At 35.6% G+C, this 26,219-nt stretch overlaps 1 protein-coding gene across 3 annotated transcripts in view; it reads right to left on the minus strand.

Annotated features, from left to right (window-relative positions):
* The window catches only part of CLGN (calmegin), a 30,945-nt gene extending 5,833 nt beyond the window's left edge, over positions 1 to 25,112 (minus strand). Inside the window, exons 1-11 of one of the 3 annotated variants that reach the window (XM_025385304.1) lie at positions 24,676 to 24,982; positions 23,843 to 23,926; positions 18,313 to 18,465; positions 15,958 to 16,031; positions 15,240 to 15,298; positions 11,088 to 11,229; positions 7,464 to 7,545; positions 5,840 to 6,032; positions 4,367 to 4,556; positions 1,772 to 1,885; positions 1,504 to 1,654 (exon numbers count right to left, since the gene is read on the minus strand). In XM_025385304.1, coding sequence (XP_025241089.1) covers positions 1,504 to 1,654; positions 1,772 to 1,885; positions 4,367 to 4,556; positions 5,840 to 6,032; positions 7,464 to 7,545; positions 11,088 to 11,229; positions 15,240 to 15,298; positions 15,958 to 16,031; positions 18,313 to 18,456 — 1,149 coding nt within the window. In that variant the 5' untranslated portion in view covers positions 18,457 to 18,465; positions 23,843 to 23,926; positions 24,676 to 24,982. Of the gene's footprint in view, positions 1 to 1,503; positions 1,655 to 1,771; positions 1,886 to 4,366; positions 4,557 to 5,839; positions 6,033 to 7,463; positions 7,546 to 11,087; positions 11,230 to 15,239; positions 15,299 to 15,957; positions 16,032 to 18,312; positions 18,466 to 23,842 lie in introns of all 3 variants that reach the window. The other 2 variants (XM_025385302.1, XM_025385305.1) reach the window with 2 other exon arrangements.
* Positions 25,113 to 26,219: the final 1,107 nt, after the last annotated feature.

Here is a 26,219-nt window from a genome sequence, read left to right on the forward strand (position 1 = left end):
GTCTATTTTAGACAAATTTTTAGATTTAGTAAAATTCATTGCAAAATGTTACTCAAGTTGTCCAAATCAGAAAGATTATTGTATAGCAAAAATGGAGTTACTCCATTTAACATATACCCATGACAGATATCATTAATCAGGTATGGTTGAATCTCAGCACAACTACTCAACATAAAACTTCCATTAGATCTTAAATGATTAAACTGTCAATTAAATCAAATACATTCAACAATATTATTGCTCATTGAGTCACTCCGCCATCACATGTATGTATTCTGGACCAGGCACTATGCCAGATGATGGAGACATACATGGTTCTTGTATTAGGGAGTTTAAAGTAGAATAAAAGAGACAGACATTAAACAATATTTACCAAAAGAAATATTTTATGTTAAATGCTTTTAATAAAAACTACAGTGAGTAATTAGAATATGAAACTGTATATATATAATGTTAGAACGTGTCCATAAATAATTACAAAGATAAAACTAGAGGGTTAAGTGGATAACATAGAAACTTTTAATATAAAAAGCTAGGTACACTCAAAAGATGTCTGATTGATATCAGAAAAAAATCAGGGCTGGGCTCGGTGGCTTACTTCTCTAACCTGAGCACTTTGGGAGGCCGAGGTGGGCAGATCACGAGGTCAGGAGTTCGAGACCAGCCTGGCCAACATGGTGAAATCCCGTCTCCACTAAAAATACAAAAATTAGCCAGGTGTGCTGGGGCGCACCTGTAATCTCAGCTACTTGGGAGGCTGAAGCAGGAGAATCGCTTGAGCCCGGGAGGCAGAGGTTGCAGTGAGCCAAGATCGCACCAGGGTTTTTTTTTTTCTTCTTTTTCTTTTTCTTTTTTTTTTTCTGAGTCTTGCTCTGTTGCCAGGCTGGAGTGCAGTGGCGCGATCTCAGCTCACTGCAATCTCCACCTCCAGGGTTCAAGAGATTCCCCTGCCTCAGCCTCCCGAGTAGCTGGGACTACAGGTGTGCACCACCACGCCCGACTAATTTTTTGTATTTTTAGTGGAGACGGGGTTTCATCATGTTGGCCAGGGTGGTCTCCATCTCCTGACCTCATGATCCACCCGCCTCAGACTCCCAAAGTGCTGGGATTACAGGCGTGAGCCACCGTGCCCGGCCAAAAATCAGAATTTTAATAATACTAAAGAATAAGTACATTAATTAAGCACAGGCATTAATTACTAAAATGTACAATGTGTGTCTATTTGATCAGAATTTACTTCTTATATTTACTTCTAAAATAGAAGTTTATTTCAAAGTGAACATCAACTGATAATTCAGGAAGAATATAGTATGAAGTGATTTATTTCCCCAGAAAATTAAATAATTGATGCTCTACTTTTAAAATATAAATTAGTTGGGGTCTATTTTCTCTGACATCTTAAAAATGAAACTTCCAAAAGTTAACATAGATAATTAGATATTTAAACAGAAAAGATCACAACCTTTTTAACTTCACTAAAGAATTGTAACAAGCGGTTGTTACCTGGTAGTTAGGATTATCGACCAGTGGAGGTCTCCATACTCCTTTGTATTTTGGGTTATCTATCATGGGAGGTTTCCACTCACCACACCCAATCCGACATGCTGGATTAAGAATGTGAGGTGCCTCCCATTCTCCATCCATGTCTTCATTCCTTAGGATATTAAAGCAAATACAGTAACCTCAAGTCTCAGATCAGTCATATAAACTAGTAACAAAAATGCACGTAAGAAACATTTAAAATAGACATTTAAAGATGAAAAGTGCTTACCAGTCATCAGGTTTTTCAGCATTAGGATCAGGGATAAATTTTGGTTCATCATCAAGCCAGCCAGCAGGTTTAACAGCACTTGAATCTTCTATTTGGGCAGGTTCACTTTCATCCCTGTAAATACAATGTTTTATATTAATTACTAATTATTCAAAAAGTTTAAAAATGCATATGTTACAACACTCAGAAGGTACCACATAAAATTATTTCCCTCTCTTTTGTTTGTGCCTGTGATTTGTCCTCATCTACCACCCACCTAAATCTTCTGCTAACTTGCCAATTTTTGGTACATATTCCCCGTTGTGCTCTATGCATACATGCACACATGTATACATTCTTTTTTAATACAAATGATAGCATTCTATACATAATATATTAGACCTTGCTTTTGTTACTTAAAAACTCATTCATCAAATACATATTGCATGCTTACTATGTGTCAAGACTGTTCTAGGAGCTCCATTATTATTATTGTTTTTTCGCTTGAGATGGAGTCTCACTCTTGTTGCCCAGGCTGGATTGCAATAGTGCGACCTTGGCTCACTGCAACCTCTGCCTTCTGGGTTCAAGCAATTTTCCTGCCTTAGCCTCCAGAGTAGCTGGGATTACAGGCACTTGCCACCACGCCCAGCTAAGTTTTTGTATTTTTAGTAGAGAGAGCCACCATGCTCATGCCTGGCTGGAGCATATATATATATATATATATGGCTTCATTCTTAACAGCTGCATAGTTTTCTACTTGAGGATATACCATAATTTATTTAGCTTATCTCCTCTTGGAGGACATTTAGTGTTTCCAAAATTTTACTATTATTAATACAAACAATGCTATAGTGAATGTCCTAGAATATATGCCATTTCTTACCTGTGAAAATATAATTGTTAAGATTATGGACATTTTAAATTTTGATAGTAGCATCCAAATTACTTTCTATAATGGTTAACACTCCATTTCCAGTTCTACCAGCAGCATGCAAAAGTACTTATTTTCTCCTGTCTTTGTGAAGAGTGTTACCAAACTTCTTGATTTTTGCCCATGTGATAGGTGAAAATTGGTATCTCACTGAACTTTGAATGTACATTTAGTAGCATAAGTGATAGATAAAAACTATTTTTTCTTAGCTCATCACCTTTATATTAAGAAATTAGCTCTCTGTCAGCTATATGATTGAAAATAATTTTTCCTGGTTCTTGTGTGTTTTTTGAAATAGTTTACAGAGGGTTTTTTTTTTTTTTTGCAATATACAAATCACTTATTTTTATGTAGTTGAACTTATTTTTAAAGGATTCTTGGATTTTATATTTGGAAAGTTCTTCCCTATTCCAATATAATTTTTTAAACCCCGCTTATTTAATTCTAGTATTTTCATTTTAAAAACAACACTTAGGCTGGTGTGGTGGCTCACACCTGTAGTCCCAGCACTTTGGGAGGCTGAGGTGGGCAGATCATGAGATCAGGAGTTTGAGACCAGCCTGACTAACATGGTGAAACCCCATCTCTACTAAAAATACAAAAATTAGCCGGGCGTGGTGGTGCACGCCTGTAATCCCAGCTACTCAAGAGGCTGAGGCAGGAGAATTGCTTGAACCCAGAGGCATAGGCTGTAGTGAACCGAGATCGCATCATTGCACTCCAGCCTGGGTGACGGAGCGAGACTCCGTCTCAAACAAAAACAAAAACAAAAACAAAACACTTAGTAAATTCTAAAGTATGTAAACATAAAGTACTGAACTACTAATATAATTTTCATCATTACAGAAAGATAGACATTTTAAACAAGAGGCCACTTCATGATTTTCCAAATGAATTACAAAATAAACAGAAAAGATGAACTCTACAAATGTACAGATTTGTGTTTGCCTGATATCAATGTCATCTTGAGTCTCTGAGTGCTCAGAGCAACCAAAAGTTAAAACTTAATGGAGCATTTCTTTTAGTACTTTGTAAAACAAATTCTAACACATTTCAACAATCAGAATGAGGCAGTTATATGTGGTTTCTCTCATTTAAGGGCAAACGTACTTTTTTTTGAGACACAGTCTCGCTCTGTCGCCAGGCTGGAGTGCAGTGGCACGACCTTGGCTCATTGCAGCCTCTGCCTTCCAGGTTCAAGCAATTCTCCTGCCTCAGCCTCCCAAGTAGCTGGGATTACAGGCACCCGCCACCATGCCCAGCTAATTTTTGTGTTTTTAGTAGAGACGGGGTTTTGCCATGTTGGCCAAGCTGGTTTCGAACTCCTGACCTCAGGTGATCTGCCCACCTCGGTCTCTCACATACGTACAATAAAGATCAAACTAGGACTGAAAATTAAAGCACTGGTATTTTGGATTTATGCAATTTTTTATCCACAGCAATGAAAACATAAAAAATAAACATATATTGAAAAATGCAACATCATTATCAATAGAAATAAAAAAATATTAACAGGGAGGGAAGTGTAAAAGCTATTTTAGAATATATTTCACCCAAAATACTAAACATAAGTAGTTCTGATGTTTAAAACAATAAACTTCATTGGTTGTAAACTTCACTTACATGTTGTTTCATTACCTAGTTATGCCAAATAATGCTTTGCTACCGAATTATTTGCTTACCAGTCTTCTGGTTTGACGGCAGAAAGATCAGGAATTTTTGCTCTTTCATCCCATTCTTCAGGTTTTTTGTCACTGGGATCTTCAATTTCTTTGGGAGGGTTGATAGGAGGAACCACATCCTCGAGGAGGCTTCCTTTGTTTACAACTGTTTGATCAACTAACACCTCAAATGTGTCATCTGGATTCATCACTAAGGACAAATTTAAATATATTATAGTTATCATTTTGATGTACACTTTAAAGATAATCTTTTAAATAATGTAACTACCCTTAACTCCATGGGTAAAGCTTTTTTCCCAACCAGAAACAGAGGAATAACCAATGTAGTAAACCAAAATATTCTAAAATCACCAGATATATTTCCTAAATAAAGATAAAATTTTTTTTAAACTGCATTTTTTTACAATAGAATGCTCCATTACTTCTCAAATAAAAAATAATACCAAATAGCTCTGTTCTGGGACTCATAACGAGTCAGCTTCACTCTTTTATAGTTACAAGATACAAGCTAATCTTTTTCAGCATTTAATTTTTTTGATACAATCTTAAAGTGTTATAAGTATAACACAAACAATTCATTTATTCTGTTCTAGTTATATTTTCTCATTATTTCTACAGTTTACTTGGTGTTCCCCAAAATGCCGTTTTATTTTTCAATTATTTCATAAAGATGTTTATTATCTCACATCTGATATTGAAGATGAAATGGGCATTGCCCTAGCAGACAAAATGAATGTTTCTACAACTGCAGCATTTAGGGAAACAGATTGAAATACTTTAATCTTGGGTGGAGTTGAGACGTGAGAAAGGAAGCCGATAGGGCCATTTCAAAATGTCCTATTAGGTTCCAATATGCTCTGATTTTGATAGTGGCCCACCAGAGCTCTACAGACATTATACTTGAGAATGGGAGAAACAACTCCTTATAATGTCCCTCACCCCCATAGCTATGCAAATTCCTATTTACCTAAGTATATTAATATATGGCTGCTCAATGCTTTTCCTTTCGAAGTACATGCCACAACCAACATGAGGTAGAACATAACAATAATCACAACTACCTACAGGATAAAGTCTAAACTTTTTAGTCTGGCATTAAGGGCGTCTTCCTTTTTATTTTCTAGTTTTCTGTTCTTACAGCACCACTGTCACAACGTCTAAAATGTCCTTTCACCCTACTGTCTTCCACATTCTATCTGTACTTCAAGAGGAGCTCAAATATAATCTTTCCTAGCTTTGTTCCAAGTCTCTAAGCTGGAAGTAATATTGCTTGTGAACTCTTAGCTGTGCCTTATCTCTCTTATACGGCACTTTATTTTCTACCTGTGCTGTCATTATACGTGTCCTATTTTCTGAAAAAGATAAGCTCCTTCAGGATGGGGTGCATGTTTGTTTTCTCGTAAAGCACTTGCCATGAATATATCAATAGTCAGCAAATATTTTTGAATACATGAATGAATTGAAAGGGTATACCAAGGGTATAAAGATGAGTCTTCCTGTCTGTAAAGAACTTTTTAAGGTCTACATCTGGAGGTTTGGCATGTTTCTCTTCAAAAACTCCAGTTTTGGGATGTTTATGTCTGAAGATAAAATGAAGTTTATAATCTTCTCCGCATTTATCTGGTCCAAACATAATGATATAGGATGTTCTATCATAAAAGTTTTCCTTCAAAGAGAGATGAGTGTTGGCATTAGTCCAGAATCAAAGAGTATTTAATGAATTTCTGTATTCTATCCAATGGGTAGAGTTTATAAAAATATATTAAATGATAATTCACCAAAGATCTAGCTATTTAATACAAGTGACAATAAAGGACATGGAAAAACAACAAATTTTACTTCAATATAGATTTTTTAAAGTACACACTACTTCCTGAAGATGTAGGAAAGAAGCTGAAAATACTCTAGCAACATCATAATATGCTTCAATTCTCTATGTAAATCTATATTACTAATATTTTATTGAGAGAATTGGGCATTAGAGGAAAGCATATTTATGGCCTTAAGACTAAAATTGTTACCCATTACTATTATTTAGGAAGATATCAGAAAATGACCCTCTGAGGACAAGATGAAGAGAGATTTATTCAGACATAAAAACAGACAGGGGGACATGCATTTCTCTTTATTTGGCATGGCACAGTGGTTAACAGCATGGGGTATGGAGTCAGATACTGGGGTTCAAATCCTATCACTGCCACTTAAACTAGCTGTGTGTCACCATGAGTCAATTTTTTAAAGCTCTCTGTACCTCCATTTCATCACCTCTGAAGTATGGAGATGATAGTAATACCTACCTTACAAGAGTTCTCTGAGAATTAAGTGAATTAATCAGATAAAGTGCTTATAGAAATACTCGGCATTAGATTTTTTTGTCATCCTACCTTCAAGTGTTCATCTAAAACAAGAGCTTCAACATATACTACAATGGTCTCTCCTTCACTTGATCCTAATAATAATGAGTAGTATATGAAAAAGTCTTCCATCCACATTTCATAGCTTATGTACAGACATGTGTTCTGAAAAACATATCCCTGATGTCTCATCTATCGTATTTCTGTTATATGCAGAAAGTCTGAAACAGCCATTTACAGGAGAAGGCTGTAAGAAATATCCCCAACCTTCCAATGTTCCTAATACAACCTCTTAGAAGTATAAAGCTACTTCATCATGAAAAGTTTTAAAAATTAGTTACTTTCTATGGGTTACTAACCCCTTTTAATTTGGTTCTTTGGCCATTTTGTTTCACTGCTTTACTTTGTTATACTTCTCTAAACAAACAAGAGTCTTATTCTGTAAAGAAAATAACTCTAAGCTATATTTCAAAAGAATTTATAAGTACCACGAAGTTTTTGTCCTACAGACATGGTAAACTTTTTCATGTCTTTAAAGATTATAAAATTGATGCCTTCAAGTAACACAGCTTTATATAAAACTTGAAGGCAAATTGTAAGAGCTATATAAATTCACATTGAAAAAAGATATCTACAGTTCTTTTCAATTTCAGTTGAAGATAAAAATGTTCACTTTTATCAATTGTTCCTTAAAAATACTTATTAACTTTAATAAGGTTTTCTTAAATATTAAAATATCATACCAGAATCAAATCATCAGTGTCTGCTAGGAGTTTAATGTATGCACCTCCACAATCAATACCATCTTGAAAATTTACTTCATATCTGAATAAAGGGAAAAAGAACCGTGCTACTGATAAATAAAAATTACTAATTGCTCTTTAAAATCTAATGTTATTATTTTCAATTCATGTAAGTATAAATTTTTTTACATTATCAGAAAGCTCATATAAAGCATATCTACAACCTATAGGAAATAAGCAAAAACAGTTTTCTACTACTGTAATACAAGACACACCATTAAAATATTAAAAATAGAATTATTACAATCAACTGCAGACAAACCAATCAATTTGTTTAAATTTTTTTCCATCAAAACTGATAAATTAAGAATAAGATACTGTGACTAAAACTACAACAGGAGATTTCAAATTCTGACAAGGTAGGCACTATACTTATACTTTATAAACTGAAAAAACAAAGGCCATAAGAACCACAGCTACAGCAAGATAAGAAATTGCTAATGATCTTAGATACCTAGAGTTCACTACACCTTTCCATGTTAAATAAGTTGTACATTTAATTAAATAGGTCCAGCAAAGAGATTAATAATCTCAATCAATAAGCTGGCTTTCAGACCTAAATAGCCAGGAGATATGGGAAATTTTCACTGTTTAGTATAACAGCTAAAAGAATGAACATGAGAGTCTCTTACGAATTTACAACACAGTGTAATTCTCAGCAAAGTTTTTTTTTATTTATTGGTAATTTTTAAACGGAAATAGCCTTGCTATGGCAATGAGGCATAGACTTACTGAAGATTTTTTTTTTTGTTAAATTAATGAATTATATGTGACAGAAATCAATGAGGAAATGGTTGTCAAACAGTAAAAACAAAAAAGGTTATGATTTCATTAAATGAATGAAAACAAAAAGACATGAAAACTAGAGAAACAACCAGAAATGATGATCATTTTAATAAAGGATTATAGTTGTAAATGTTTCTGAAGAAATTTAGTGACATGAAGGTAAAACATGATAGCATACAAAATTTTAACAGTTTGAACTCAATTGGTGTACCTATTTTGTATTAAAAAACAGAGGAAACAAAATTTTAAGTACCTCTGATTTGAAAGGTGTGATTTCCCCCTATACTTTGTACCATGCTTTATTTCTTAAGCTATCTACAACAGTGGCTACATGCATGTACTTTAAAGACAAAATGACCTGAGAGTTATTCTTGATTCTGCCATTTACTCTAGTGACTCCTTGGGTAAGGGCAAGTCATTTAAGCTCTAAGTCTCTATTTGCTCATCTATAATATGCAGACATGGCCCATACTTATACCTTAAAGGACTGTTATGATGATTAAAGGATATTATGCCCCATGAGGGGCAAATACATGCTCAAAATGCTTCTATGATAATCAGAAGGAAGGTATTCTTTTGTTCTTTTTCATTTTTTAAATGGAAGACAGTTTGTTTTCCTCAAAGTCTTATCTTTATTTTAAGCAATAGCTGACAAAATTTTGTTTTTCATGGAATTTAAGTATTTGAAGACTATAAGTAGAAGACATGGTGCATGATATGACTTAAAGGTCAATGTTTTCAGGAAAAAAATTAAAAAGATTTTGCTTTATAATAGGTTATCTGAGGACAGAGCGTTCTGTAAAAAGGTAAGAACTGGAAAAAATGTTTTGTACAGTGGCTTCATAAGTGTGAACATAGTTTCATTGCTCCATTATGCCTAGATTCAATCACTTTGTCCATTTCTTATACTGTAAACTTTCAGAGTTTTCAAATAATTAACTTTTACCTAGTATAAATGATTCACAATGGATTAGAGGATCAACAAAATGTTTATCATACAGCTTGACTGCTGCTAAACTTCCAGTCACAGGAAAACCAAGGGCATATGCATAGTATATGGTAACCTTAATTTCTTTAGAGTATCATTTCTCAAATTGTTCCATGAAATAGCAGTTATTGTTAGGTGGGAGAATAAACTTATGTGATCAAACATGTTTGGGAAACACAGTAGTAATGCTGAAAACAGGTTTTCATGTGCAGAACTTCTCAGTCTTTAATAAGCTAACATACTTCCTTTTATACATTTAAATTTAAAATTTATTTATTTATTTATTTATTTATTTATTTATTTAGAGACAGTCTTGCTCTGTTGCCCATTTACTCAGGCTGCAGTGTAGTGGTGTGATCTCGGCTCACTGCAAGCTCTGCCTCCTGGGTTCATGCCATTCTCCTGCTTTAGCCTCCCGAGTAACTGGGGCTACAGTCACCCACCACCATGCCCGGCTAATTTTTTATATTTTTAGTAGAGACGGGGTTTCACCATGTTAGACAGGATGGTCTTGATCTCCTGACCTCGTGATCCACCTACCTTGGCCTCCCAAAGTGCTGGGATTACAGGTGTGAACCACCATGCCAGGCCTTTACTTCGTATTTTTTTAAGTTAGGATATTCTTCATCTTATTCATATATACTAACATGTACACAATTTGGGAAAAGCAGCTTTATAGTAAAGTTATGTTGTAAATCAGCATTTATAGCATTTAATATAAATCTCTTCATTTTATTTACCCCATTTCATTTTATCAATATTAAGAGGAGACAAACATTCACTCTCCTTTGAATTGTTTTTAAACATGAAAGACTGCTATTCAATTCTTGGTCTTCCTTTTTTTTTTTCTTTTTTTCTTTTTTTTGAGGCAAGATCTCATCTGTCACCCAGGCTGCAATGCATTGGTGTGACCTTGGCTCACTGCAGCCTCCACTTCCTGGGCTTAGGTGATCCTCCCACCTCAGCCTCCAGATTAGTGGGACTACAGTTGGGCACCACCATGCCTGGCTAATTTTTTAAACTTTTTGTAGAGCTGGGGTTTCGCCATGTTGCCCAGGTTGGTCTTAAACTCCTGGGCTCAAGCTATCTGCCCACCTAGGCCTCCCAAAGTGCTGGGATTATACACATGAGGCACCATGCCAGGCATAATGGGGCGGTGGAGAGGTTGAAGGAAAGGATTATCTATAAGAATGTGACCTTTAAAAGGGGTCCATGCTTGAAAGACACTGGTATTCATAAACATTTATTTTCGAAATAAACTTTCTGCCTTTGAATCTTATCACTGGTTTAATAGCAATATTTATGATTCTATTCTGAATATATTAAGTTTAATAGTTTGATAAGAAGTAATTTTAAGAGTAAAACAAAAATGATTTTTACTATGCATTATATAGTTTATGGCAGCAGAATTGTATATATTACAGTATATATCACATAATTTTTAAATTTTTTTAAGAGAGCCAAACTATTTACTCCTCATTTAGTCAATGCAAGACTCAGACCAAAGGAAATACACTGCTTAATAGCCCACATACAATTCCTTGAAATAAATATAAATATTAGTTCTAGGCCATAAGAATGGTTGATCTTTATATTATTTTATCATTTACCTGCTTTTCATCAAAGACATGGGTATGTTTGTGTGTCTATGCACATTTGTGTATTTAACTAAGTGAAACGGAAAAGGAAGATCTAGATTTTTACATCCATTTTCAAAATACAAGCTATATTCAGAAGCCAAAGCTAATACAAAATTCAGAAAAAGTATTCCAAAATATAGCAACACTTACTGAACTATCAAGGGTTTATCAGCAAAAATGAAGGGTTTTGCTAATACAGCAGATATTGCATGATGCTTTGCTCTAGATTTTAATACCAGTCCTCTGTCACCAGGTACCTGGTTTTCTTTCAATTCTTCAATTTCCCATCTTCCTAAAAAAATAAAGCAAAGCAAATTAAACTAAAACAGAAAACACTGACCTAAGAATTATTTATCAGCAGTTGTGAGCAATAATTTTTTCCAGGAAGGCTGACTTGGGAAAAATAAAAATTTTAAATCAGGAAATATCTTCAACTATATATGTATGCCTGCTCATTTATCTTTTTTTTTCTATCAAGGAATTATTTCATTTTCTTAACTAAAATTGTGAAAACTAATAGCAAACACTATAGTGTCTAATTAAGTCACTCTTAAAGCTGAATTAGTTTGGTTTTTCTATGAAAGAGTTTTTAATCAATGAAATGTGGTTTGTCTCAATAGGGTCAATATTGTATTTTTAAAATGACATATTTATAACTGCATATGACACAAAGAGCATCCTTAACACAAAATGAGTAGTCTATTTATTTTGAAATGCACAATACTCATCAGCTACTTTTCTTTTTTTTTTTTTTTTTGGAGACGGAGTCTCGCTCTGTTGCCCAGGCTGGAGTGCAGTGGCCGGATCTCAGCTCACTGCAAGCTCCGCCTCCCGGGTTTACGCCATTCTCCTGCCTCAGCCTCCCGAGTAGCTGGGACTACAGGCGCCCGCCACCTCGCCCAGCTAGTTTTTTTTTGTATTTTTTAGTAGAGACGGGGTTTCACCATGTTAGCCAGGATGGTCTCGATCTCCTGACCTCGTGATCCGCCCGTCTCGGCCTCCCAAAGTGCTGGGATTACAGGCTTGAGCCACCGCGCCCGGCCATCAGCTACTTTTCTTACTTGCAACAGTTACTGTAAAGATTTAAAGTTCATTTTGAAAACTGCATGCTTAATTCACACAAACCCTTCTCAGGCTACACTAATCAGTTCTCAGAACTTTTGGCCAGGAAGGCAGCAAAGCACCGCATAAGCACTAAGCTATAACAAGGCAAAATTGAGTTAGGCCTTCTCTGGGTTACAATTTTCCATGTTAAGATCAGGACATTCCTGAAATTAGATTATGGGCCACATACAATGCAAAGCTAGGTGGGCTACCTGTAGCCCAAAAGTTATGTGTTAGACTTTACTCCTTTACCGGTTTTAGAATAGAAAATCAACTCATATTGTGTAAAATCTTGTGTTTTGAAAATTATAGGTATTGCCTATTCCAAGAAAATTCAATTCAGCAAAAACTGGCTATTTTCCAGTATTGTGTCAACTCAAAATATTCATTAATAAGCATTTTTGAATTACATATGCTCTTATATCCTTTTGTTTTCTTTCTAAGAAAAATAATGCAAGAACCAGACACAGTCTTATAAATCAAAGAGGGCTAATTTTTGGTCTATAATTGTACATACATTTTTAGACTTTTAAAAATGTGTGTGTTTTTATTAAGTTTCCAAGTTTCTTTTCTTCACCACCCCCCCGAATTTGGTCATATTATTTTTTTTAAAAAAAAGATAAAGGTACCTGGTTTTCTTTCTCTCACATTGATGGTGAATTGTATTATCACTAACTTGTAGTTTGCCCCTTGCCTGCTATAAAGGTCTTATTTTAAGAAGTAACAACTTTATCTGGAAGTCCTAGCCAGAGCAATCTGGCAAGAGAAAGAAATAAAGGACATATAAATTGGAAATGAGGAAGTCAAGCTATCACTGTTTGCTAATGATATGATCGCATACCTAGAAAACCCTAAAGACTCATCCAATAGACTACTAGACTTGATAAATGAATTCAATAAAAGTCTCAGGTTACAAAATCAATGTACACAAATCAGTAGTACTGCTACATAGTAACAACGACCAAACTGAAAATCAAATCAAGAACTCAGTAACTTTTACAATAGCTGCAAAAAAAAAAAAAATCCCTAGGAATATTCCTAACAGAGGTGAAAGATCTATATAAGGAGAACTACAAAATACTGCTGAAAAAAAATCATAGATGACACAAACAAATGGAAACACATCCCATGCTCACGGACTGGAAGAATCAATATCATGAAAATGATCATTCTGCAGAAAGCCATCTATAGATTCAATGCAATTCCTGTCAAAATACCAACAACATTTTTCACAGAATTAGGAAAAAAATCCAAAAGTTCATATGGAACCAAAAAAGAGCCTGAAGAGCCAAAGTAATCCTAAGCAAAAAGAACAAATCTGGAGGTATCACATTACCTGACTTCAAATTATACAAGGACATATTATCAAAACAGCATGGTAATGGTCTCGAGTAGACACACAGACCACTGGAACAGAATAGAGAACCAGAAATAAAGCAAAATACTTACAACTAACTGATCTTTGACCAAGCATACAAAAACATAAATTAGGGAAAGGATACCCTATTTAATAAATGGTACTGAGAAAACTGGCAAGCCACATGTGGAAGAATGAAACTGGACCCTTACCTGTCACCTTATACAAAAATCAACTCAAGATGGATTAAAGACTTAAACCTAAGATCTGAAACCATAAAAATTCTAGAACACCAGAAAAACTCTTCTAGACATTGACTTAGGCAAAAAATTCAGGACAAATAACCTAAAAGCAAATGCAACAAAAATGAAAATAAATAAATGGGACCTAATTAAACTAAAAAACTTCTGCACAGCAAAAGAAATAATCATCAGAGTAAGCAGACAACCCACAGAGTGGGAGAAAATATTAATAACCTGTGAATCTGACAAAGGACTAGTATCCAGAATCAAGAGACTCAAACAAATCAGTAAGAAAAAAATTAATCCCATCAAAAAGTAGGCAAATGACATAAATAGACATTTCTCAAAAGAAGATATAGAAATGGCCAATGAACATGTTTAGAAAATGCTCAACATAACTAATCATCAAGGAAATGCATATTAAAACCACAATGAGATACCACATTACCCCTGTAAGAATGGCCATTATTAAAAAGTCAAAAAACAATTGGCATGGATGTGGTGAAAAGGGAACATTTATACACTGCTGGTGCAATGTAAATTAATATAGCCTCTATGGAAAACAGCATGGAGATTTATTAAAAAACTGAAAGCAGATCTACTATTTGTCCAACAATCCCACTACTGCTTCTACTGCTTTTTCTGTGCATATGAGGTGGTGTCCTTTTTGGACTAGATAAGCATATAGACATATATACACATACACACACATATATGTGTGTGTGTGTGTGTGTGTGTATGCATGCACAGGGGATTTGCTGGGATGGCGAACACGATGCAAAGGAAGACATGCAGGTATGACCTTTATCTTACACTAAACAGAAACTATGAAAAGGAATCAGACAGCTGACATCCAACATACTATCTGTTTTGCTGTTGTGATGTAACTGCTTATTGGGGTCTGGGCGCAAGGTCACATGTTTATGAGTATGAGATCCTCTGAGAAAGAAGACATTACCACTATCAGTCACTGTGAGAAGAGGCTGATTGTGATTCAGCATATAACAATCAAGGAGGCTGGTTTTTAGATCACAAAGAAGAAAATATTTGGTCATACTCTAGGGTAGTCCTGTTACGGAAGACAATATGACCTCTGCCTATAGGACATTTCTTTCTAGAGCTAAGACTGAAGATAATCCTATTAGACACCCTATGATAATGGATATAGGCCTGGAGATGAGGATTCCAGAAGTAGCCACATATCTTGTAGCTCTCATTAGTTATCCTCTGCTTTTTACTTGCTAGGAGAATCTTACCATAAATTATAATTTGATCTAGGTGTGTCTAGGCTTGAGATGAAACCATAGAGACAACAGTAGCCTGGGAAATACTGCTTCAGGAAATGCAAAAGACTAACCAGCAGTAGAATGAAAATTCAACTGTTCAGTTAGAAAACTAGATTAACTGGCTTAGGAGTGAGATTTTCAGAAATAGCAAAGGGGTTTTCAGAAATATTGAAGAGGGACAAGATAAAAGACTGAACATTTTATTGCGAGGCAGCATGGGGGACTCCAGCCAACACCATTTAACAAAAATATAATCTCAAAGGTTAGTGAACTCCAGGCCATACCGGTTATATCTAATACTTAAATATTTTACCATCGTATATCGAAATCTCCTCATCCATGTCATCTTTCTTTGCTTTTGATAAGACCCATCTGTAAACAAAGTTGAACATACATATATGTCATTAACAATAAAATCAGCAACTTATAGATATAATGCATACAGAAACACAACAAAAGATCACCCAATACAGTCACTTTTCATTCAACAATAAATTCATACTTAGATGCTAAATAAGGATGCCTTCACCACATAATCCTGGAGGACTAGAGTTAAACCGAATTTGGAATCTATAATTTACTAACTGTATGATCACAGGTAAGGTACAAGGAGCCTCGGTTTCTTCACTCGTAAAATGGGGATTAAATATGGTAATTATCTATTTCTTTTTAGGACATCTGACACATAATAATCATTTTAATATTAATTTTTGTTTTTTCCATTATTGTAGTAGAACAGTACTCATATTTGTCATCTGAACTTAAAGAGTGTTAATATCTGTCCTACAGAATGAATAAATATGATAAATTTCATCTTTACATTCAGAATTAGTATATTGTCTTTGAATAAATAACTATTCAAATTAAACATTCTATCAATTACAAAAATATACTAAGTACTGATTTACATTGTCAATTAAACTACTTTAATTTTTTTTTTAGATCTGTAATAGAGGTAATTTTCACAGGTCAAAACCTAATAACTTCAAAAAAGCTAATAAATCAAAACATTCTCTTGAATGAATACTCACCCAGCCAACCTTCCACTATCAAAAGTTTCTGCAAAATATACTTCTCCTATAGGTTGAGGTGTCTTATATTTAATCTAGAAAAGAGATTTTCCAAGTCTAAAGTTATTCATTTTCACAAATATTTCAATTAAATAATCTTCCTAGTGAAGAACATAGTATGCAATGCACATACAGGTAATACAGATATGAGGTGACAAACCCATACCTGTACAAAACTTTGTATCCTAGTAATGATAAGGTACAAGAAAATATAAGAAATACCATGATGACAAAAATACTATACATACAAACAGTGGATACACTGACCCCTTCTAACACAGAAGGAACAAAGGGACTCTGACAAGTGACAATATTTGTGGATAAAACTCTTTGGGAGCAAAGGAAATAGCATAATGAAAAGCATATAAGATGTAGAGCTTAGTAAGCACATAGGCTTTTAAAATTAACTCTTAAGTTTTACTGTTAGGTACCCTAAAATATAATAATATAATTTTACAAGATTAGGAACCCAGAGAATGAAAAGATTCTATGGAGATAGCATTGCAAAACAATGATCAACAAAGCATTGTTTCAAGTGCCTTTGAAGTGTTAGCTGTTAGGGTGGCAATAATGATGACGATGGCAGTGGTATTGCTGGTGATATAGTGGCTCCTTTAATTCTTATAATATTCCTATGGGGGAAGTACCATTTGTGCCCTCTTTATATATGATGAAATTGGGACAGACAAAGTAACTTGCTTACTGCTGTCCAGTTAGATAATTGTAGGACTTATATATAAAGCCAAAACTGTCTGACTCCAAAGCTCATATATTTTTACTACATGATACAGAATTTACCAACAAAATAATTTAAAAGAGTAAAGACTGATAAACTATCAAAAGATAATTTAAACTGAGGACCAATAAATAAAAATTTGCCCACAGTAATAGGTTAGTCTGGATCCTCTCAGAATCAGCCTGTTGTGATTGTATCTGTATGACTAGTGAGATTTCTTCCATTAGGCTTTAGGGAAAAGGGTGCAGAAATACTTTTTCTATTTTCACTGTCCCTATCCCACCCTGATAGTAAAACACTTCCTGTCTATTTAAGGTAGTAAAATCGGTAATTACACAAAATTCCACATAATTACTGACAGGGTCAAGATTCAGCTACCTAAACTGCCAATCTTCTATGAAGTTTACTGAATTACAACTTTACTGTTCTCTGTATTTTTATAGATTGACAAAATGGGCAACGGTGTCACAAGAGACTTCCTTCTGATAGGCCACCCCTAAAATCAGTTTATTTTGCCCTTTATTTATACTTCACCCTATGTAGATTACTCATGCTATAAAATTAGCAGCATCAAAAATAATTCTTTCCCACTTCTTATCATATTCTCAAAGTATCACCAAATAAGTCAAGAGTGGTAGTTACCTGTCAATTTCTTTGAAGTATTAATATTAACCTTCAAAGATCCTGTGGTAACTGTATCTAAGTCAGTAATTATTAGTACTTGGAGTACTTACTTTCTGCAGATTATAGAACTAGGCTTAAAAAAATTGTCCTTACAGAGCTTAAATTTAACAGGGGAAACATACTATTCACCTTAGACAGTGAAATAACACATTTGCAAATGAAAAATTCTTAATAAGAGGAAATGAAGTAAAGAAGTCTGTAACAACTACATATTATTCCCTTTGGCCCTTCAAACACTAGCTGGCACAATACAATTAATGCTTTCTCACCATCAAAAATATTTCTGATTATCACAAGGTTAGATATGAATATTTCCCAATGTAAAAGCTCTTATGTATCATCAAGGTATACAAAAATTCCTGCAATTTCTCAGACTCCTGTTAATCACTACTTCAAAATACATGTTTTAACAATGCTGAGACAGAAACATGAGTCAGGTTTACCAAATGCTCACCCCTCACCATCACTTCCTTTTCTAATTCATCCTCCTTCTTGGCATTTTCTTTCCTCAGAGAAATAAAGACAAATACTTTACTTCTTGAAGAATTGCAAATTATATGGCCTTTTATTTGAAAAGATCTAGCAGTGTCAGAAATATGAATAAAAACCTTACTACTAGCTTAGTTCTCTGTAATCAGTGACAAACTCCTGTTTTGATAGTAAAAACCTTGCCCATATTTATTTGTTTAAGAAATTGTGCTAGATGCCATGAACAAATTTCTGAAGTACGTGGGCTCTCTAAAAAATAAAGTAATAAGACGTTTAGAAAAAAATCAATGTTTTTCTATCTGTCTTTAAAATGAAGACTACTAGAACTGAAATGAATCATCAGAGGTCTATCACTTCATTGTACTATGTAAAGGAACAATTTATGACTCATTTCTCAATAACCATACCTCTGAGGAAAGTTCACCTTCATTAACATCAGTTTCTTCTGAATTTTCTTCTAAGTCTTCCATCTCAACATCATCATCCATAAATTCTGCATTAATTGAGATGAACAGAAGACCCAAGCATAGCCAAAAGGCTTGGAAACGCATATTGATTATCTGCAAAATTAAAAGTAATTAGTAAAAATAAAACAAAGTTGTGAAAATAAGTATTAAGTATATGTAGAAATAAATAATTTCTCCATAATAGCTCCTTTATTCTAGGATGGCTTTTAAAACAAATCACTGACAAAATTATTTAAAATACGCTTTGGGCAAGTGAAAATACAAACTTGAAATCTTTTAGGAAACAGATTCTACAGCTGCAGGCCTTTGTCCAAAAACAAAGAGCCAACAGCACAAAATCTAAAGACAAAGATGATAGTAATTATCAAACACAAATAATATGTAGACCTCTTTAAAAGAAAAAGTATCATGATTCCTAAATGTTCGCTGAAATTGTTTTTATTATAATGTTGCTTATATAAACATAAAATGGAAATTTTATAATTATAAAACCAAAATACATTTATATATAAATGCTGAAAAAAGATACAAAACATGTTTTATCACAAATTTAATGTGGTAGTGTTTTACTAAAATCAAATCACAGTCAAAAGATCAAACAAATATAAGGTTTATTGTAATCAGGTAGACTGCTATAGAGAAAGTTCTTTTGCATTTATAATTCCTATAATTTCATGATTACATAATTACTTATATATTTATGGACAAAGATAACACAAAAATGATGGATGCTGTCATTAATTAGGAGACTTTGATCTCTCTAAATCACAAAAGAGGTATAACTGGGATAGGAAGTAAATGTAAAGGGATCAATTTGACACAATGAAATAGGCTTATTTCCTTAATTTCCTAGTTATTGGCACAGAAATTTATATATCTGCAAATTGCTTATTAATTGTGAACTCTGAAAGCTTCATTATTCTAAAAGTCTAAGATCCTTCCATGTTATGTAGTAAAAGGTACTTTACTTGACTTGCTATTAATCAGTTTTGAGCAAAATAAAAATGCATAAACAGCAGCAATAACAAACATTAATATAACTTTAGACCCATATCCTCTCTTTCAAATGACTATATACTTTAGGTTCCAAATAATTAATTTGTTGAAAAAATACATTCTAAGTGCTTTGTTTGAGCTCTGGTGTATTGGGCTGCCAAGGAAGAGTTAAGAGGAAGTCAAGCAGGCAGTGCTCTATCTGGAACTCTACTCTTGATTCAACCAGAGCACCCCAATTTCATTTGTATTCTATATTATGGTTTTTCCTGACTTTTCCTTAGAAATAGTTGCCAATGCTTCAGAAAAAAGTTCAGAAAACACTTTATCTTAAAAGTTTGTTTCTTCTTTAAAATTCTATGGTCTTATATTTACATAAAAGAACTAGCTAATTTAATCTTTGCGGCCCAGGACATGAATAGAGTAGGTACTATTCCCAATCGACAAAACAAAAACAGAGACTTCTAAAGAACTGCAATTAGTTACAAGGCATTCTGTAGACAGTGCAGTTCTATTGTTTTTATTTGTTCTTTAAAAAAAAAAAAAATCAGAAATACAGACTTCATACTTTCTGTGTAATGCTGCAGTATCCTATCATTTTTCAATGCTGCACCAGCTGACAATTGAGAATTAGATCATGAAATTCACAGTATTGAAGTCTATCTCAAAATGGTGCCAACATGTTATCAGTTCCAAACAAAACTATGAAGTTTGTCACATGTCATTTCCTAGAGAGAGGTATGCTACTGACAAGTCTGTTCTGAAACTCTGAGAGGCCAGATGCTGGGGTAATACTATAAGAAAATGAAGTAGTTAATTTATGCATTTAAAATTGTTTTAAATCGCATGGTAAAATATATTCTCATTGTTGTACAACTAATTTCTTAAACTTTCTTCGTGCTCTAAAACTAAAACTCTATACACATTTAACAACTCCCCACTACCCCGTCCCTCCAGCCCCTGGAAACCACCTTTCTAATATCTATCTCTATGATTTTGACTACTCTAGGTACTGCATATAAGTGGAATCATACAGTATTGGTCTTTCTGTGACTGGCTTATTTTACTTAGCATAACACCCTCAAGCTTCATCCATGTTGCAGCATGTATCAAATTTCCTTCCTTTTTAAAGCTGGACAGTATTCTATTGCGTGTATATACCACATTTTGTTTATACATCCATCCGTCAGTGGACACTTGGGTTGCTTCCACCTGTTAGCTGTTGTGAATAATCCTACAATGAATATGGATATACAAATAACTCTGAGACCTTGTTTTCAATTTTTTTGAGTGTATACCCATAAGTTGAATTGCTGGGTCATATGATAATTCTATTTTTTTTTTTGAATCCTCATACTGTTTTCCATAGTGGCTTTACCATTTTACATTCCCACCAACAAGGCACAAGGGTTCCAATTTCTACACATCCTTGCCGACATTTGTTCAAAATTATGTTTTGTTTTTTTTTTTTTTTTTTTGATAGTAGCCATTCTAATAGGTCCTAATATGGGGCATCACATTGTGGTTTGATATGCATTTCCCTGATGATTAGTGATACTGAGCATCTTTTCATGTGCTTGTTGGCTATTTATACATCTTCAAGGGAAACATGTCTATTCAAGTCCTTTGCCTATTTAAAAAATCAAGTTTTGTTCTTGTTTTGAGTTGTAGGAGTTCTTAGAAATTCTGGATACTGACCCTTTATCAAATACATGATTAGCAAATATTTTATCCCATTGCATAGGTTTTTCATTCTGTTGTGTTCTTTGATGCACAGAACTTTTTAATTTATTTTACAATTTATTCGAGTTAATTTTTGTCTGTGATTTAAGGTAAGGTTACAACCTCATTCTTTTGCATGCGGATAGCTAGTTTCCCCAATATTATCTCATGAGAAAACTGTTCTTTCTCACAAAATGGTCTTGGCACTTTAAGAAAATATTTGAACATATATGTGAGAATTTATTTCTAGGCTCTTTATTGTATCCCATTGATATATATGTCTGTCTTTATGCCAATCTCACACTGATTTGATTGCTATAGCTTTGTAATGAGTTTTGAAACATCGAGATATGAGATTTCCAAACTTTTTCTTTCCCGAGATTGTTCTGGCTAGTTGGGGTCCCTTGAGATTCCTGCAAAAAGGGCTATTAGGATTATGATAGGGATTGCACTGAATCTGTGGATTACTTTGGGTTGTGTTTCTATCTTATTAAGTCTTCTAATCCCAATGAACATAATGTCATTCCACTGATTAATATGTTTCTTAATTTCTTTCAGCATTTCATAGTTTCTCATGTACAAGTATTTTACTTCCTTGATTAAATTTGTTCCTAAGTATTTTATTCTTTTTGATGTTGTTATAAGTGGAATTGTTTTCTTAATTTCCTTTTCATTGTTAGGATACAGAAGTGCAGCTAATTTTTGTGTGCTAATTTTTTTATCCTGCAACTTTAGTGAATTCATTTGTTTGTTTTTTGAGATGGGGTCTCACTCTGTTACCCAGGCTGGAGTGCAGTGGCACCATCATGGCTCACTGCAGCCTTGCACTCCTGGATTCAGGTGATCCTTCACTTCAGCCTCTAGAGTAGCTGGGACTACAGGCAAGCATCACCATGCCCAGCTAATGTTCTGTATTTTTATGTAGAGATGGTTTTTGCCATGTTGCGCAGGCTGGTCTTAAACTCCTAGACTCAAACGATCTGCCTACCTTGGCCTCCAAAAGTGCTGGGACTACAGGCATGAGCCACCATGCGTGGCCTTCATTTATTATTTCTAACAGATTTTTGTATTGTGTTTGTGATATCTTACGTACAAGATCATGTTATCTGCTGAGATAATTTTACTTCTTCTTTTTCAATTCGAATGTCTTTTTTCTTTCTTTTTCTTCCCTAATTTCTCTGGCATGGGAGAGTGGAAAAAGCGGGCATCCTTGTCTTATTCTAGATCTTAAAGGAAAAGCTTTCAGTCTTTCACCATTTAGTCTGATGTTAACTGTGGGCTTTTCATATATGGCCTTTACTATGTTGAGGTGGTTTCCTTCTATTCCTAGTGTACCGAGCGTTTTTTTACTATGAAAGAGTGTTGAATCATGTGAAATACTTTTTCTGCATGAATAAAGATGGTCATGTGTTCTCCCCTCTCTACATTGTTAATGTGGCATATTACACTGATTTACTTATGTTAAATCATCCTTGAATTTTAGAAATAAGTCCAACATGGTCATAGTATACAACTCTTTTAATATGCTGCTGACTTTTGTTAAGTATTTTGTTAAGAATTTCTGCATCAATAACCATCTGGAATATTGCTCTGTAGTTTTCTTGTAGTGTCTTTGGCTTTGATAACAGGGTTATGCTGGCTTCATAGAATGAATCTGGAAGTGTTTACTCCTCTTCAATATTTTGGAAAAATTTGAGAATTGGTGTTAATTCTTCTTTCAATGTTTGGTAGAACTCACCAGTGAAGCCACCTGGTCCTGGGCTTTTATCTGCTGGAAGTTTTTGTTTACTGATTCAATCTCCTTACCAGTTATAGGTCTGTTCAGATTTTCTACTTCTTCATGATTAATCTTGATAGGGTGTGTGTTTCTAATAATGTATCCATTTAATCTAGATTATCCAATTTGTTGCCATACAATCCTTCAGGGTATTCTCTTATAATCCCTCTTATTTCTGTAGAATCAGTAAGCCACCGCGCCCAGCCTTCTTTCATTCTCAACACACCGATTTAACACACTTCTGTACACGCTATTTCTTATAACTGCGATGCCTTTCTGCTGTTACTCAGTTTTAAAGGCTGACTGAGGATGGGACCAACACTGGCATATCCCAGAAGTGGTATTTGACAATCACCTATTATTTAAAGTTTTAGTTTTCATGTGGCGTCAGGAATGCAATGTAGAATGATAGAATAAAAAGTACACTGAACATGGCACCACCGCACCAAGTTTCTAGTTTTATTATTAAAAAGGCAAGTGATTAAAACTGCTCTGCACCTGTTTTCTCATTTGTGACATGAACTAGACAATCCAAAGATTCTTTAAAGTTCATAATTCTAGTTTTCTATTTAAAAACACCAATATTTATTAGGTACTTAGTACTACAGCTAACTTACAACACTGTTCAATTTCTAGACAGATGTATCAACATATTTACATCATTTACACACAGTAATTAACCTTATCAACTAGCTAAGACAGAGAGTACAGAAAATCTTGTTCTGAGGATTTGGGGATGAGATCTAAATGTGACTGGAAGATCAAACCAATACGACGTGAAGGCCAAACTCCAAACTGAAAAAAGGTCAAACTCTCAATGACCCAAAGGAGGGCTACCTCGAGTGATGTCGACATTTGTAAAGCAAGCAAAATCATCAGATGAGATCCGGATTTTGCCTGCTTTTAAGCAACAAAAAGTTTCTATGTTAATGAACCCTCTTCTAATTTGAGACTTCTTCCCGAGGCCACATTATTTACCTTTTCTCTCCCAGTCCTGAGCTTTGGTTGCCATTTGCTTTCAACTCCCAAGCAAACACCTCCGCCTTGTTGCTTGGGCAGCTGCTATAAATAAAATCAGCGAAAGTGTCTGATTGATGGTAAACAGGCCTGGGGCGATAATGAGTCTAGTAATTAGGGCCTCTCTGGATTCAACCCAGCCCTTTCGCCCGCCCCCCGGCGGCGCACACTGGGCTCCGCGCGGGTATCCAGGGAGGGGCCGACGGTCCTTGGCCCCACCGCGTTGAGGTGGGGTCCCTTCGCTTCCACAGAGGTGGAGACTGCGACAGTCGAGCCTATTTTGGTCTCGTTTGGGTTTCTGTGAGGAGCAGTCAGCGGAGTGAGCAGCGCCCGGACACGCCCCGGGCCCCCTCCACAACCCTTGGGAGAGCGCCCCGGGGCTCGAGCGTGGAACGGGGCCGCAATGGCAACCGCTGAGATAACGGCCTCGGCTCCCGGTGGCTCCTCAAGCCAGCAGGGGAGGCCGTCTGGGCAGGGAACCTAGCTGTCCCGGCACCCGTCCGCCCCAGCCCGGGCGCAGCAGGTGGACGCCGCGGTGCCGGAGACACAAAAGGACCCAGGTGCGACCGACCCCCTGCGTCCACCCACGGGGCCGCCAGAGCCCAGTCAAGACCCTAGCTCGCTGCAGCCCCATCGCCAGACTCAACATCCACCCTCACCTGGCCCGGACCGGTTCAGCCCTCTGGCGGCAAAATAACTGGGTGCCTGGGGAAGCAGCAATGATCCGCTTCCTCACCCCAATCCGCGCGCAAAGGGCAGCGGGACAGCGGGAACGCGGCCTGCTGCTCACGCACCTCTCTTGTGGCCTGTTTTCGGCAGTGACAGCCCAGATGTCCGAGTCGCTGCCACTTGGTCCCCGCGTCTCTTCAGACCAATCCCGCTGGCGGCCGCACAGCAGCGACTACTAACCGCGCATGCGCGTGCGGCGGCGGGCGAGAGGCGGTGGCTGTCCCAGGCGCGTGCTGCGCGCTCCTGCTCCGAGGGGCTCAACCGCCTCCAGGGGGAGCCGCACAGCGAGCCTGTGCCGCCGCCGGCCGGTTGTGGAGTGAGCCCCGCTCCCGGGTTAGCCGAGGAGGAATTCCTCCTGCAAGTCCGAAGATTTTTCCTTCTCTGAGCGCCCGCCCTCTCTGCAGACCGTGCGGTTCTACCTCCTGTTGCTCAATGCTTGGGTCCTGAATTTTATGTAAATCATATTTATGAACAACGTCCAGTAATAAGTGCAGCAAGATTAGGGCTCTAGGCTTTCTCTAGAGTTCTAGATGTTAACAGATCTGCAGTCGTGGTGATTAATAAGGAGCTTTCCTGTCTGGTGTGTGTATATGACAAATACAGATATGTTAAGTGTTAATAAATACATTGTATATAAAACAATATGTTCTTTTTCTCTCCAACAACACTATTAATAAGAGCTGCTAACATTTATTGTGTTCATTGTGCTCTAAGGGGCTTACATTCATTGTTTAACCTTCATAGCAACCCAGGTGATGAAACTGATGATAACTTGCTCGAAGTTACACAACCCGTAAACAGTGGAAACAGGATGTAAATCAGGTCTGTCTCTCCCAGAGCCTGCAGTTTCAATCACATTGAAATAAAACTACAGCATAAACGCAGTGTTCAATCACAAGCTGCTTTGCCTTTTATATATTGGATCATTCAGCTTTTACTACTTATATTTTACAGTAAATCTTGACTTTGAATTTGGTATAATACCAATTTAATTTTATCAGAAGATTAATTAACAACGTTTGATTGACTTGTGAGACTAACACCCTTGTTGAAGAGTCTCAATCTTGAGGGACTGGTGGCATTCCATGCACACCGTATCATTATTGGCTGGGGTCAAGATCACTGAGTTTTTTTTCACATTGCTTCACTAATTAAGACCAGCATTTCTAAACTTTTGACTTTGTCACCTCTGGGAGAGTGTTTGGATAGTGTTAAAATTTACTGGTTAAAAAGACATCTGAGATACTTTGTGACAATATTATACCCTTTATTTCTTTCTTCCATCCTGACTTCTATTATTCAACATACTTCTGTAGCCCATAACAAATACACTTGAACTGCTAGAGAAGGATTTTTTAAAGGAACCATTCAAAGTTTGCAGTGAAGAAGCTGAAAGCTAAAGATATAAGAATAGTGAATTTTTGTAAGATTTAGTAGTATCTTCTTGGTCACATAGTACGCAAAACCTTGAGAACTTTTTTTTTTTTTTTTTTTTTTTACTCTTTGACTGCTACATTCACTGCCTCCATAAATTAAACTCTATCTCCATAAAATCATCTAAAAGAGGTCCTCACCCCCTTCGGCTGCTGTGCCATTTCTCTAGATTCTC

The sequence above is a fragment of the Theropithecus gelada genome, chromosome 5, assembly GCF_003255815.1.
Source record: "Theropithecus gelada isolate Dixy chromosome 5, Tgel_1.0, whole genome shotgun sequence".
NCBI classification, from domain to species: domain Eukaryota; kingdom Metazoa; phylum Chordata; class Mammalia; order Primates; family Cercopithecidae; genus Theropithecus; species Theropithecus gelada.